The following is a 15,618-nucleotide window of genomic DNA, read 5'->3' on the forward strand; positions in this document are numbered from 1 at the left end:
TTTTTTCAAAGATGAAAAAGGAAAATTGAGGCCCTCTATTTTTCTATTTATTAAGAATTTAGTTGACAACTCTTAGTTAGTTGAGGTATTTCATGTAAAAAAATTATAAAAAGTAAAAGTTGAATGAATTTACTAAAAAAATATTGATTGCCTGCATGGGGCTTTTAACTCCTCATAATTTCAGAATTATCCATGATTATGACTAGCTGTTAAGTACCAAATAGGGTCAGTTGCTTATTGCTCTCTTGCTGTATAGTTCTGCAAGTTTGTATTATGTGTAAGTGACTGCCACATGCATCTTGAATAATAATAATAATAATAATGAAATGTGTGGATAAAAATACATACGCACTTGACCAAAATACAACAATAATTGGTACGTATAAGAAAGCAACAAAAGCTGCTGAATTGAAAGGTATGTGTATTGTGCAACCGTGTATTCAGTATTATATGCAGACAGGGACAACGAGATAGAGAGAGAAAGAGAGAGAGAGGAGATAGTGAAAAGACAAGTCAAATGTCAAATCGAGGGTCTCTGAAATCATAAGACAGTCAGTGGGGTTGTGCTGTCAATCCATCGGATTTTCTCTTCCTTTCTTTCTCTGATAATATTTTCTTCCTTCTTTCAACCGTTCATTTTCCTTCTTTTTTACCTTCTGTATAACCTTTCATTTCTAGCGCCTGAACAGAACCAGAGCTGCCTCAGCCCTCATCTCTATTTTTTAATTCTCTCATAATTTTTACACTATACAATCAGATACAAAATAAATACAAAAATGATGGGGCAAAATTTACATAAAGAAATTATCCTGAATAAGATATTATTAAAAAAATTATATTTCGATTCTATTTGATTTTTATATGACCCGTTAGAAAATTTTACTGATTATTCATTTGAACCTAATTTGTTGAAAGATTTACATATTATTACGAGAAGGAAAAAAATAGTATTTGTAATAAAAAAATTTGTAACCAAAAAAGCAAATTTATTATAAAAAAAATTTATAACAAAAAATTTTGTTATAGAATTGTTGTAATATATTCTGTTACAAAAAATTTTTATAACAAAAGATAAAATGATTACAATATAAAATAATATTTTGTAATGTTGAGTTTAGAGAATTAAACAATGATTAAGATAATGAGTAAATATTATTGGGCTATTATCCAATTATTTGTATGATGTGTTTTATTTATTATGCAGAAAATAAATTAATCACATTGGTCCAAGAAGAAATAAAACAAGCACAAATAATATCTAGTCCATTTATACATAATCATGGTCCAAAGGGTATTTGCGCCATCACAAATATTTTTCATCAGAAATAAAAGCAAAAACAAAAAAGGATAGAAAGCAATTGGCCCAAGAAGCAAATGCTCAAAGTCCAAATGCACACTCAATAGTTCAAAAATATATAATTATTACCATCACAAATAATTCTTAGCTGAAACAAATAAGTCTCTAGTCAAATAATAAAAGATTGAAAGCAAGTCCATAATCAAATCAAAGTCTAACGGTGGTCAACATTCAAATCTATTCATTCATTTAGACACTAACTAAGTGATTCAAATTCTATTTCATTGAACCATCACATGACATTATTTCATTTCAATTGAATTCATTATATTCGCTTCATCCATCAAAAAGCCAAACTCTCTCTTTTCTTTTCTCTCTCTTCTATCACATCACTCTTTAAACAAAGAAGAAAGAAAGAATAGAAAAATTCTGCCACTAGGGTTCGGTGAAGAACAAAAGAGTTCTTACTAATTTCAAACTAGTTTCTATAACAAGAGGGAAGATTTCTTCAAAAAAAAAGGAGAATCACAAAAGGGTGATTTTTCTATTTGTGCTTCATCAAGGATTATTGAAAAAATCAACTGGGTCACAAGCAACATTTTGAAAAATATGAAGAAGGTGAAGTCAACGGTGCTTTGCTTGGAATCTACGGTCAAGAAACAAACTTGGGGCCAAAGGAAGAATGCACGGTTCAGATTCAAGAAGTTGAAGAAAAAGGTTGAAAGAGAAGATTGAAAGTATGGTTGCATGTTTGATTCGATCACTGCTTCTACCCTCTCTCTCATCTGTCACGCTACTGCTGCATCTGTGTATTGGAAGAAGAGAACCAACATATAATGAAGAAGGTTTCAAATCCTAGAAGCTTCACTCCTTTATAATAGGGGTGAACAGCCAATGATTGAACAAGGAGTCAGAGCACACGCTTGGGTTCCTACAGCTCTTCGAGCTGTTTATTCTTCTCCTTCATGGTTTTCATTAAATATTTCTTTTTTTCAGTCTAGTCTGTCTGTGTTTCATTCGTAAAAGACAAAATGTAAGATTTTGTAAGAAAAACCCAATGAGTGAAAAAAGGTAGAGAGTTAAACTTGGAGAAAATGTTAGAGTTATCTTAGAAATCCTTTGTATGTATTTCTGTGTTATTGTCATGATCCTGAGGGAATTTTCTTACAATTTGGGTTAGTACTTGGCTATTGAAAGCTAGGTTTGAGTCCTAGTCAAGTTCAGGTTGGGCTAGAATCTGGACTTGTCCCAGATAAGATTGGGTAGATCTTAGGGAGAATTAGTGAATAAAGATTTTTGAAAATAAAGATTTTTCAAACCATGTTTTTAAACTTTCTAAACCTCTTTATGGTTTGAGACAAGTTCCAAGAGCTTGGCATGAAATACTTAGTTCTTTCTTGTTGAAAAATAGCTTTCAAAGAGGTAGGGGTACTACGTATACTATTTTTTCATATTAAAGAATCTAATGATCATTTCATAATTGTTCAAGTTTAAGTGGATGACATTGTGTTTGGATCGGCACATGAAGCCTTATGTGATGAATTTGGAAAATTAATTACTAGTAAGTTTGACATGAGTATAATGGAAGAAATCACATTTTTTCTAGGATTCCAAATCAAACAAACTCCTAGTAGAATTTTTGTACACCAAGGTAAATATGCCAAGGAGTTAGTAAAGAAATTTGGTTTAGAAAATTCCAAACCAATGAGTACACTTATGCATCCAAATTCCAAACTTGAAAAAAAAGGAAAGATGTTGATGAAACAAGGTATAGAGGAATAATAGGATCTTTCATGTATTTATCCTCCTCTAGATCGGATATTGTTCATAGTGTGGGTGTGTGTTCTAGATTTCAATCACAATCCAAAGAATCACATCATTCTGCTATAAAAAGAATCATTAGATACATTAATGACACTATTGATTATGGTCTTTAGTATCCTAAAACTGATGTATTGCGTATAGTTGGATATTGTGATGTAGATTTCACTGGAGATCATGTGAATAGAAGAAATACTTCAGGGATTTTTTGCTTTCTTGGACAATCTTTGAACGTGTGGTCAAGCAAGAAATAAGCTATTGTTGCTTTGTGAACGGCTGAGGATGAATATATCTCAATTTTTTCCTGTTTTTCTCAATTGACTTAAAACACAACTTACACATTACAAATTGCAAGTCAATAGTATCCCTCTATTTTGTGACAACTTGAGTACAATAAATATTTTTTTTAAAAAAATTCTGTTTTACACTTAAGAACTAAGAACATTAAAATAAGATTTCATTCCATAAGAGAATATCTACAAAAGGGAACAATTGACATACAATTTGTGAAGTCTGAAGATCAATTGGCTGATATTTTCACTAAACCTTTGTGTGAAGATAGATTTTGTAAATTGAGAATTGTTCTAGGAATTGTTGATGCTAAGTTTTTGAACTAAATATGCTTAATATGTTTTCTGGTTGTTTTTGTCTATCTGGTTGCAGAGAGACAAAACTGGACAGATAATGTCTCCCTCTAGGTTCCATGAAGTTCAGACTATGTGTTGATAATTCTAAATGAATCTGGATCTGAACTAAATCCTCGGTGGTCAAATGTGCTTCCTCAAAATCACCACTAAACCCAAGAGAAAGTTGTTTTGTTTTATGAAGTCGGACTCATTGCCTGTTTTGATCTCTTACACCAAAAAGGCAGTATGTGCATTCATCCTTTTTCAAGTCAAATCAGTTTCAAATTCTTTTCAATCTTTTATTTGACTTGTCATTTCAAAACTACTTGCATTTAAATTGGTTTGTGTTTTTAAAGGACTTTTGAACATTTAAAGTAGTTATTATGATAACTTCTCATCTTCTCCATTACTCCTACTTTTTCTTTACATATGGAATATTTTTAACTTATATTTTTTAGTATTTTGGTGTTGATATGAGCAATGAAACCTAAACAAAATTTTATATCTTAAGGATAGTAGTACTATAAAGTAATTTAAGGAAAAGGGTACAAAGGCAGCCAAGGACACGATTTCAAAAGAAGAAAAAGATCCTCTTGAACTGAGGATGAGGGATCTGATGTCTAGCCCAATTTGATGCTATTGTTTTCTTAGAATCTATTTTCGGATGACATAATTTCTTATAATTTCTGATGACACTAACACTATTACCAGTTTTGCAGTTGTGGTTCGCATATTGAACTATTTTTTGTGCAGGTTTATCCTCCTTGATAACAAAAGGGGGAGTAAGTATTGTGTGAAAATATATTGAAACTGTTGAACTTATGATGCTTGAGACTGGTTGCAAATTTCTTTGTTTTAAACCATTATTTCATGCAGCTATGATTATGCATATTGTTTTGATTGTGAATATTGTTTATACTTATTATAGCTTTTGTTTTGGTATTTGAGTTTTTTTATTAATGCTACTCCATGATGTTGCTGAAAAACTATTTTTTGACATATTGGTTTATCATTAGTTTTTGTTCTATTTCTGAATTTTAGTTGTTTCTCCATGCAAGTGTCCCTCCTTAATGACAAAAGGGGGAGAAAGAAAAATGAATTGAAAAACTGTTGTTTGTTTCTATCTTGATCTATAATGATGATGTTTGAAGCTATTATTTATAATTTGAATTTGTGTTTAAAAATCTGCATTTTGAATCTAGTTGTGAATATTGTTTATAACTTAGAATATGAGTTTTTAAAATAAATAGCTTTTAATTAATATTTGGATTAGCTCTGATTCATGCTTGTTTCAAAGCTGGTTGATGATGTTTGTGAATTGATAATAGCCTTGCAAACTTTGACATATGATCGAACAGGTTCATTGAGAAACAAAATTGATTGAAAATTATTGGATGTTTGGCATTATTTTAGTGTAAAGCTTGTTGGTATCAGGTTATGAAAAGCAAACATTCAGGGGGAGCTTGGAGATCAAAAGAAAGGGGAGCTTCAAATCAAAGGAAACATCAAAGGGAAGTTTCTAAAAATTTCTCTCATTCAATTTTAATTTATTTAATAATGTTTGTCATCAAGGGGAGGTTTTTGAGTTTAGAGAACTAAACTATGATTAAGATGATGACTAAACATTATTGAGATATTATCCAATTATTTGTGTGATGTGTTTTGTTTAGTCTGCAGAAAATAAATTAATCAAATTGGTCCAAGAAGAAATAAAACAAGCACAAATGACATCTGGCCTACCTACACACAATCATGGCCCAAAGGGTATTTGCTCCATCACAAATGTTTTCCATCATAAATAAAAGCAAAAACAAAAATAAAAATAAAGCAATTGGCCTAAGAAGCAAATGCTCAAGCCCAAATTCACACTCAATAGTTCAAGGATATATAATTACTACCATCACAAATAATTCTTGGCTGAAACAAACAAGTCTCTAGCCAAATAATGAAAGATAGAAAGCAAGCCCATAATCAAACCAAAGTCCAACGGTAGTCAACATTCAAATCTATTCATTCTCTTAGACAATAACTAAGTGATTCAAATTCCATTTCATTGGAACCATCACATGACATTATTTAATTTCAATTGAATTCATTATATTCACATCATCCACCGAAAAGCCAAACTCTCTCTTTTCTCTCCTCTCTCATCTATCACATCACTCTTTGAACAAAAAAGAAAGAAAGAATAGAAAAGTTTTGCCATTAGGGTCTGGTGAAGAACAAAAAGGTTATTACCAATTTCAAGCAAGTTTCAAGACTACAACAAGAGGGAAGATTTCTTCAAAAAAAAAAAGGAGAATCACAAAAAGGTGATTTTCTCATTTGTGCTTCATCAAGGATTATTGAAGAAATCAACTGGGTCACAAGTACCGTTCTAGAAAATATGAAGAAGGTGAAGTCAACGATGCTTTACTTAGAATCTACGGTCAAGAAACAAACTTGGGGCTAAAGCAAGAACGCACAGTTCAGTTTCAAGAAGTATGAAGAAAATATTGAAAGAAAAGATTGAAGGTATGGTTGTATGTTTGATTCGGTCACTGCTTCTACACCCTCTCTCATCTTTCACGCTGCTGCTGCATATGTGTATTGGGAGAAGAGAACCAACATGTGCTGAAGAAGGTTTCAAACCTGGAAGCTTCACTCCTCTATAATAGGGGTGAACAGCCAATGATTGAGCAAGGAGTGAGAGCACACGTTTGGGTTTCGATAGCTCTTTGAGCTGTTTATTCTTCTCTTTCATGGTTTTCATTGAATATTTCTTTTTCTCAGTTTAGTCTGTCTGTGTTTCATTGATGAAAGGCAAAATGTGAGATTTTGTAAGAAAAAGCCAATGAGTAAAAAAAGACAGAGAGATAAATTTGGAGAAAAAGCCAAAGTTATCTCAGAAATACTTTGTATGTATTTCTGTTTTGTTGTCATGATCTTGAAGGGATTCTCTTACAAGTTGAGTTAGCACTTGGCTGTTAAAAGCTAAGTTTGAGTCCTAGTCAAGTTCAGGTTAGGTTAGAATCTGGACTTATCCCAAATAGAATGGGGGTAGATCTTAGGAAGAATTAGTGGATGTAATTCTGTTGAAAGATAGTGAAATTCCATCACTATTGTGATGGAGAATGGATGTAGGCTATATTATACTAGGTAGCTGAATCAGGATACATCTGTGTGTCACTTCTTCTTCTCTACTTCACTTTTGGTTCTGTTACTCAGGAGACAAAAATTAAAGTGTCTCTCAACTCGTTACTAGACAAAAGCAAAAATATCTCCTAAGTTTCTCTGTAAAAGCAAAAAGTAATTTTCACAAGAAAAAGAGTCTAAGATTCAACCCCCCTTCTCTTAGTCACTGATAACCATCATGTAATAATATTTTTTAATACAAAAATAAAATTTATTACAAAAATGATAACAATTTTTTATCTGTAAAATATTTTTTGTAACAATATAATTTTTCTATCATAACATTTTATTACAAAATATAACTTTTTTACACTACTATAAAACAGGTTTTATTTTTTGGAAGGCACAAAATTCATGTGTAAAGCAAATATTTTTTTAATTCTTTAGATGCAAAATGGCATTTACATTTTGATTAAAAAAGTTGTTTAAAATTTTGATCTATAAAATGGCCTTGCCGTTTTGATATTTAGCACATTTTAAAAAATATAATTTGGTTAAAAATGTCACTGACGTGTTGTAAAAAGAAGTGAAAAAGTCGACAATGTTTTGTAAAAATGTTAGTGATCGTTTTTTATTAGTCGGAATAAAAAATATAAAATCAATTATAAAAGAACATTATAAAATTCTTGCTTGTTTGTAGAAATTTTTTAGTGGGAGTTATTATAAACTTTCTTAATATATTTTAACGGTGACAATTTGTAAAACCTCCCTAAAGTATTAATAATAACTCCTATAGTCTAATTAATTCTAAAAAAATTTCTAGCACAAATAAATATTAACCCATAACAAAAGTTAAAAAAAAAACATTCAGAATAAGGGGGAGAGAGAGATAGAGATAGAGATAGAGAGAGACCTCTGTAAAATCCTAAAATTTCGATGTCATTTCTGCCACCATTCATCTCCTTGCCGTCGTCGTCTCCTCTATTAAAGTGTTGCTGGTGGAGTTATAAATGGAGGACAAGGTGATCGTGGAGCCTCTGAATTCGTTGACCTCTGACGATTTCATTCAGATTATTGAGGTAATGTTTTAAATCTTCCACTTCTGCACTGTCTTCCACCGCGGGTTGTGCCGCTGGTTCTATTTTTTCTCCTGCAGCTTGAAGCACTCAGAGTGCGGTTTAGGCACAGATTCGGTAGTGTGGTTTGGGCGCGGATTCGGTGGTGCTAGCTAAGAAGATCATGAGGGCGAGCTAGTGAGTCCTTATAAGCTTTGATTGAAGCTACGTTCAAAGCTATCAGATCTTTTGGACTTGATTTTCATGTCATGTCAAGTCATTACAATGAGGATTCATTCCTAATTTTTTCTTGTTCTTTGCTTTCTTCAATTCTTCAAATTTTTTCAAAGATGTTAATTTTGGTGATAATTTGATGATATATTTTTGGAAAATTATACACAAATCCTGCTTCTTATGTTCTAATGTACTCTTCTCTTCTGTAAATTTTTTAGGTCAAGGTAAAAGATTTGATATAGATTTAGTTAATTTGATTTGATATATTACAAAAGGGAAGAGACATAAATGAAAAATTGTTATTCTCTATTGAAAATTTTGATTTTTTCTTAATGTAAAAAAGGACGTTAGGGTTCATAGTTTAAGTGATTATTAGGTTCAATTGTTTCCATTAGAGACTGTTCTCCTTTATTGATACAAATTTGTTGAGATATATCTATAAATTAAGTGTTTAGTACCTTTTTTATTCAAATTTCAGAATGCAAAATAGTTATCTTTTATATGCCACCTTTAAGATGTACCATTTTTTGCTGATCAAAGTTGGTAGAAAAATTCCAGTATATAGTATAGTAGTTGTTTGAAACAAACATGGCAATGTTCATGCCTCATTCAAAGTATACATATTTAATTTAATATTCTATTTTGGCAGGTGACTATTACTGAATATGTCATATGATATTCTTGAACAAGCAACAAATTACTTCAATGATTCGAAAAAGCTAGGAGAAGGAGGATCAGGTTTAGTTTACAAAGTAAATTCTGATCTTATATATCATTTTGTTTCTTATGAAATTCAATTTGACTTTTATTGTAAAATATAACACTAAACAAAAATGTAAATATAACATGATACTGATTTTATTTAAACCTAAACTTAGAAAAGTAAGTGTAATTAGTTCATATCATTTTTATAGTCAAACACTTGAGTTCCTTCTATTAGTTAATATGTTGTGAAACTTCACAATTCTCTCTGCCCTAGTTAGTTGGGATACTCCAAATCTTGTAAGCATTGTTTTCTAGTTGTGGAACTTCACAATTCTCATCATTATCTGCTTTTTCTTAGCATCATTAGTAGGTGATATCCTTTTAGTAGTCATTATGTTACATATATTGAGATATTATGAATAGTTGTATTTGAGATCCAGATATTGTTTGATTAAATTACACACTAACTTTATTTATTTTTAGTTTTCTGGGGTGCTGATCTTCCTAGAATGTTGCAAATTTCACGTAAATGGAGTCATCACATTACAATATTTTTATTCTTTAAGTTTGGAATTTGGTCCTTGAAAGATGCTATATTTGAAAACGGGTGATTGTTCATTCTTTACCAGTCAATTACTGATCATTTTGTAAGGAACATAAACTTGCAACTGAATAGAAGTTTTTTTTCACTCGTACTTCATGATTTCATTGATAAGGGATGCTAAAGAATTGACTGAAGTAGAAGCAGAATTGGTTTGTTTTTTGCTTCTGTTTGGTTTCTCCTTTCAAGTTAATTATTTTTCTTCTTTAATTAAAAAAAATTGATTGTAAAAATATATTCAAAACAAAATTCCCTAGTTCTGTATATTTGATGTTCTAAAACGGTATATACATTGTGATTCTAACTCCTAGGTTGACGATGACTTGAAAAAATAGCAACGCCCTTTTTTATCTAAGTTTTTGTCCCCCTATTTTCCTAAAGGTAATATATTTGTATTATAATTGTAGAGTATTTACTAAAAAAACTAAACTATGGTTAATCAGATCCACTTTATCGACTCCATTTTGCAGGTATTTTCTATCAATTTCTTTAGGGAGTGGGGTGACAAGAAGATGAGCGTAGTTATAGAACATTTTTTCCATTGCATATGCTCCATCCTTAGAGATTGTTTTATTCTTCACTAGCCATAACTTTGTTCTGTTTCATCTGGCTACAATTGATGTCATTCTTGGAGGAATTATGTACGTTTATACTCTTAATTTTTCTTTCTATAATTTAGTATCAACCTATTTCTTTGAAGTTTTTGATTAATTTTCCTTTGGTCTCCCACTATGGGATATGCTTTCTGAATATTATGCTGGAATTATATATAGACATGATTTCTGCAAATATATTTCTGTAAGCAATATGTTCCATACCTATAAATCTAACACCTTTTTTTCAGTAGGAACTAAACACAATCCAATGTAGCTAAAGTGAAGCAATTAGAAGAAGAGAAAGGGGATAAATACAAGCATGATGAGAAAACAATTTAGTCCAAGGATACTACTTTCGTGTGTGAAACAAGAGAGGAAGATAGTTTTGAGATTCAAGATAATACATGGGACAAGCACTGTGCACTACTGTTGTTGTTATCGGAGGAAAGAGTTTAACATCTCAAATATCTTAAATTGATATTAGTTTCTGTTCCTTTTTATTTACTTAGTTTGTAGAGATTAGGTTGCAATGTGTAATTTTGATTTACCATACTACTAGTGTAGTATTAAGTTGGCTGTGTATGTTATCTAAATGTTGTACTTCAATACTTTTCAGATTGAACTATCAGGCGGACTTCTTTTCATTATTTTTGGTATCCAATCATTCTTTTGGTAAGAACTTTACCTTTTTTTTTTAGTGTTTTGAGCATTTTGTTATTACATACATCCAACCTTTGGTAATCTTAACTATTCTCTTCTTATTATATTCTTTTCAGGCCTTGGGTTGAATTCAAAGGTACAATTCCACATAGTGAAATACAGAATAAGCAAAAGAATCTAGAGTTAGGAGCTAATAAATTAATTTTTGTAGAGAAAAAAGTAAGTTAAAAAGATAATTATCTAACTCAATTAATTTCAATTTTATGATCATGAATAATGTATTAATTAACATTTCAATTATTTACATATACTTGTGTAGTTATGGTTGTTTAATGTGTTTAGTGGCTAGTTATGTACCTCTTTCTTTGCAATGCTCAAAATTAAAAATTTGCTATAAAGTAGTTTTTGAAAAAGTATTTATATGATGCTGTTGTACACTGTGAATACTAATTACTATAATAATCATGACATTCATATTTTTCATTGATTTGATTTGATTGTCTAAATTATAATAGTAGTTTAGTAGTAGTGTAAAATTATGTAAGTTAAATTTAGTTACTACAGATTAAATTCATGTAACTAATGAGAATTTTATTTTTAATTCATAAGCAAAGATCAAATTACAATATTTAAATTTCTTTAAAGTTAAAAATTTTTTAGTTTGATTGATGTTATTTGTTCAGTCAATAATAATGATTTATAGTTTCCAGATCCGTTTGGTTTCAATTTTAAATGATTTGCAACAATTCAGTTTGTCGTAACTTTTTTATTTGAAATTTAATTTTTATGGGAGTTTTAAAACGCCATAAAAATTTAAAAAATCTCCAAAAAATTTAACTCAAAACCCACAAAACAGACAAAGAACCGCAACTAAATTACGTCATAGAAGTTCTATAAACTACCACAAATAAACTCGTGACACCTCAAATATTGGAGGTTTGAGAAACTCCTACAAAACTTTTTGTGTGGATTTCAAATTGCTACAAAACAAGAAAAAAACGGTTACAAATAAGCTTGAATCTTGTAGTGGGAGTATTGTGTTGTGCTGAAATACAAAAGTAGAGTTGTTATTCACTTTGAGAGCTTTTTTCTACATATTAAGAGAGTGAAAACATTTTTGAGTGAGTGTGATAAGTATATAAAATAGATGGATATATTAGTTTAAAAATATACTACAATAGTTAGATTTTGTCTCATACGTAATAGAGGGATATATTAGTTTAAAATAGTATCTTTGATTTTATTCTCATTTAATTTCAAATAAAAAGTAATAATGACTTATTCAATTCAGCATATTTGACAATAAATGAGATCACCGTAATATAAGTCATTTAATGTGAAATAGCTTAATTTGAGATTATAATTGATATATGTATTATCCATAATTAGATTAAAAAATTAAATAATTTCTTGAAAATCTCCCATTTGGGCTATACATATATATTTTTTCTGGCATAATCACATCTTATAAATTTTATATGCGCATTAGAATGCTATTTACCTCATTACTTTAACAATCTGGTCCGTCTTATATATCAGTTATGGAATTACCGTAGCTTTTATCACATTAGTGTTGCGATGAAACTACGATGATCACCATACTGATATATACTCAAAAATATAGATCAAATTTGGATGAGAAAATTCAGAAATTATATGCAAAAATGATCTCACGCATGTCTATTTTCAACTGGTCCAACTTTAATAAACTTTATAAGATCATGAGTCAGAGTGAAAACAAAACTAAATACTTTATTTCTAAGTATATATATATATATATATATTCGTAAATTTGTCTAAACCATATGAGCATCCAAATTCATACTCCCACTGAAACAATATATCATAAAATGATGACACCTATATGAATAGTATCCACATGAAAGACTTTGGGTATTTGTTTCTTACTAATCAAATATGCATGTATTTATAGAGTTTGTGCTAACTTGCTCACAGGCCACTTAAACACTCTGAACTTTTTTCTTTGACAAAAATTTAAAATATTAGACTACTAACACATTGTCACAAAATAATTCAATTGATCTTTCAAATTTATTTTTCATAATTTGTCACAAATATTCGTAGTCACCAAAATAAATACTTTTAAAAGGTGTTTTATATTCAATTACTTTAGTAGAAATAGTAATAAGTGTCTTCTTAATACTTTTTCAAATAACTCTTTCAATGAACATATGAATATATTTGCAGTGGATCAAAATTACTTAGACATCTAAGAAAGTCAAAATTTAAATACCAAATGATCTCTATCTTTAGTTTCTGACTTTATATGTGTGAACATGTAATGTTTTGCTATAACAAAACTTGTTTATCTACTATTTAGTGATTCATTCTTAACTGACTCAAATATCTGTCAAAGATACCAATAAAGTACACAATAATTATAAGTGTACAAATTCGATATCCATTAGACGTCGGCTGAAATATAATAAACTTTATGCACTTTTGAACTTTATAAATCTCTTGAGATACCTAATGACACTATACTTATCTCCTTTAGAGTTGAGTGTATAACCTTACTTACAAATTTGTATGTCGCTGACATATAAGAATAGTAAAAATATACTTACTCCCACTGAACTAATATAAATCATCAATCACATATATCTCAGAAGGGCATATGAGATAATAATTAATTTGATAAAATATAAGTTACTAATGACAGAAAGTCTTTATTTTTTCTAATTATTAAAAAAATTTCTATTAAAAAAAATAGACTAATAACAGTGGCATATATAATTTTAAAGAAAAATAATATATTCACACATGCTACATATCATATGGAAAAAATTTATATAGTGGTAGGCCTATCACAAATACCCAACACAACATTAATATTTAGTTTTTGGACTGAAATATTAACTTGTAAAAAGTATTTTTAATTCAGTAATCAAACATTGAAAATAAATTATGTCAAACAATAAGTCTATCTTTGGACAAATTTATTATTCACATAGAACTAAATAAGTATCACATGTTTATTACCACAAATACACGTGTAATTTGGCCAAGTGCAGAACTTTTTTTGAGCTGATCTCTACTCGCGTAAACTATACAAACATAAATTCATTTAGTGTGGCTTACTACATATTCTCAACAAAATTATGTCAAACAATAAGTTTACTTTTGGATCAACTCATTGTTCACAAGAAAACTTGAGAATTATACCTATTTATTATTGCATATATTTTCGATTAATTGGTCAAATACCAACCATCCTTTGGGCCAATTAGTGATAACGTAATTAAAATAGAAAATAAACACAATGTTCAATGTTTATTATTTAGTCAAAGAATAAATGACCATTTGTACCCATGAGAGATAAAAACGCTGACATTTGTACCTATGATAGCTCGAAACTAACCTTGTACCCATGAGAGATGCTGTCCGTGTGACAAAAGTACCCCGCCTTGGATCTGAGCTTGGTTCGTGCCTTTCCGAACCTACGTGGCACTCCCACACTCTCCCCCCAATCTGAGCCAACCATTTACCATCATCATCTTCATCTTCTTCACCATTACCATCACCATAACCTCCATAACCTCCATCACCATCACCTCAGCACCGCCACAGCCACCTCCCTTCACCACAACCTCTGGCGACAACCCACACCGCCGCGCCCCTTTCTCTTCTTCTTCCCCTCTTCTCACCTCCGCTAAGCCCAGAAATCACAGCGCCATTTTCAGTGTATCCAATGATCATCAAGTGCCAAGAACTCATGTTTCTCTCTAGCATTCGATCAAACACCTTGCGTGCAATATTCATGTTACCACATTTTCCATACATTCCAATCAACCTATTGTTCAATTCAACCTCCCCTCGAAACCTCGATCTTCTCAAGAACTCATGACACCTTTTTCCATACTCAAGCGACCTCGTACCCTCGCACAAATTCAACATGGCGAGAAAAACACCATAATCAGCAACAGAACCTTGACCCATGAGTTTCAAAGCTTCAGCAAGCTTACCCTCTTCGCACAACTCAATCAAATTAACATTCAGGATGGTTGCATCAAACAGCGCGTTTTGGCGGTTCTGGTCGACCCTATTATGAGTATTATCAAGTTTGGGTTTTGGTTCTCTGGGAAGATTCTCCTTTTGTGAAGTTTGGATCTTTTGAGCGAAACGACCAGTGGGGGTGGCATTTTTACAGCGGGGTTGAACCTTGTTGCTGTTGGTGGTGGGGTTCTTGGAATCGGGAACGGCGTAGGAGCATAGAGGAGTGGAAGGGAGAGAGCAATTGGAGGGCTTCGGAGGAGAGAAGTGTGGGAATTTGGAATGGGATGAGATGACGGTGTTTAATTTGCGGGGAACGGGTCCCAGTGACGCCATTGATGAGTGGAGTTTGAGCTCCATGGAGTTCTGATTTTGGAGGCTGTGTGGAACAATTGCAGAAGAATAATTTTCCATCCCCTGCGTTTCTTCCTGAGTTCTGTTTCTTTCATTGTATTGCTTTTAGTTCATTTTGCTTAATTTGTTTAGTTAGAAATGCATGTTAGTGGATTTAGGTGTGTTTTGATTCATGCTGGTGTTTGAAAATTTTGCTGTTTTGGTGGAGAGGAGGAGCTTGCACTGTGATTTCTGGGCTCAGCGGAGGTGAGAAGAGGGGAAGAAGAATCAAGAAGAGAAAGGGGCGCGGCGGTGTGGGTTGTCGCCGGAGGTTGTGGTGAAGGGAGGTGGCTGTGGCGGTGCTGAGGTGATGGTGATGGAGGTTATGGAGGTTATGGTAATGGTGATGGTGAAGAAGATGAAGATGATGATGGTGAATGGTTGGCTCAGATTGGGGGGAGGGTTTGGGAGTGCCACGTAGGTTCGTAAAGGCACGAACCAAGCTCAGATCCAAGGCGGGGCACTTTTGTCACACGGATAGCATCTCTCATGGGTACAAGGT

At 31.5% G+C, this 15,618-nt stretch overlaps 1 protein-coding gene across 1 annotated transcript; it reads right to left on the reverse strand.

The window, feature by feature from the left end:
- Positions 1–14,285: 14,285 nt before the first annotated feature.
- On the reverse strand, positions 14,286–15,083 carry LOC130963010 (pentatricopeptide repeat-containing protein At2g15690, mitochondrial-like). The gene has a single exon (XM_057889162.1). It carries the CDS (start codon positions 15,081–15,083, stop codon positions 14,286–14,288), a length of 798 nt encoding a protein of 265 aa, XP_057745145.1.
- Between the last annotated feature and the right edge of the window lie 535 nt (positions 15,084–15,618).

The sequence above is a fragment of the Arachis stenosperma genome, chromosome 2, assembly GCF_014773155.1.
Source record: "Arachis stenosperma cultivar V10309 chromosome 2, arast.V10309.gnm1.PFL2, whole genome shotgun sequence".
Lineage (NCBI taxonomy): Eukaryota > Viridiplantae > Streptophyta > Magnoliopsida > Fabales > Fabaceae > Arachis > Arachis stenosperma.

Excerpts from the sequence above, each read along its gene's own strand:
- LOC130963010 (XM_057889162.1), bottom strand. The coding sequence starts at position 15,083 with ATGGAGCTCAAACTCCACTCATCAATGGCGTCACTGGGACCCGTTCCC.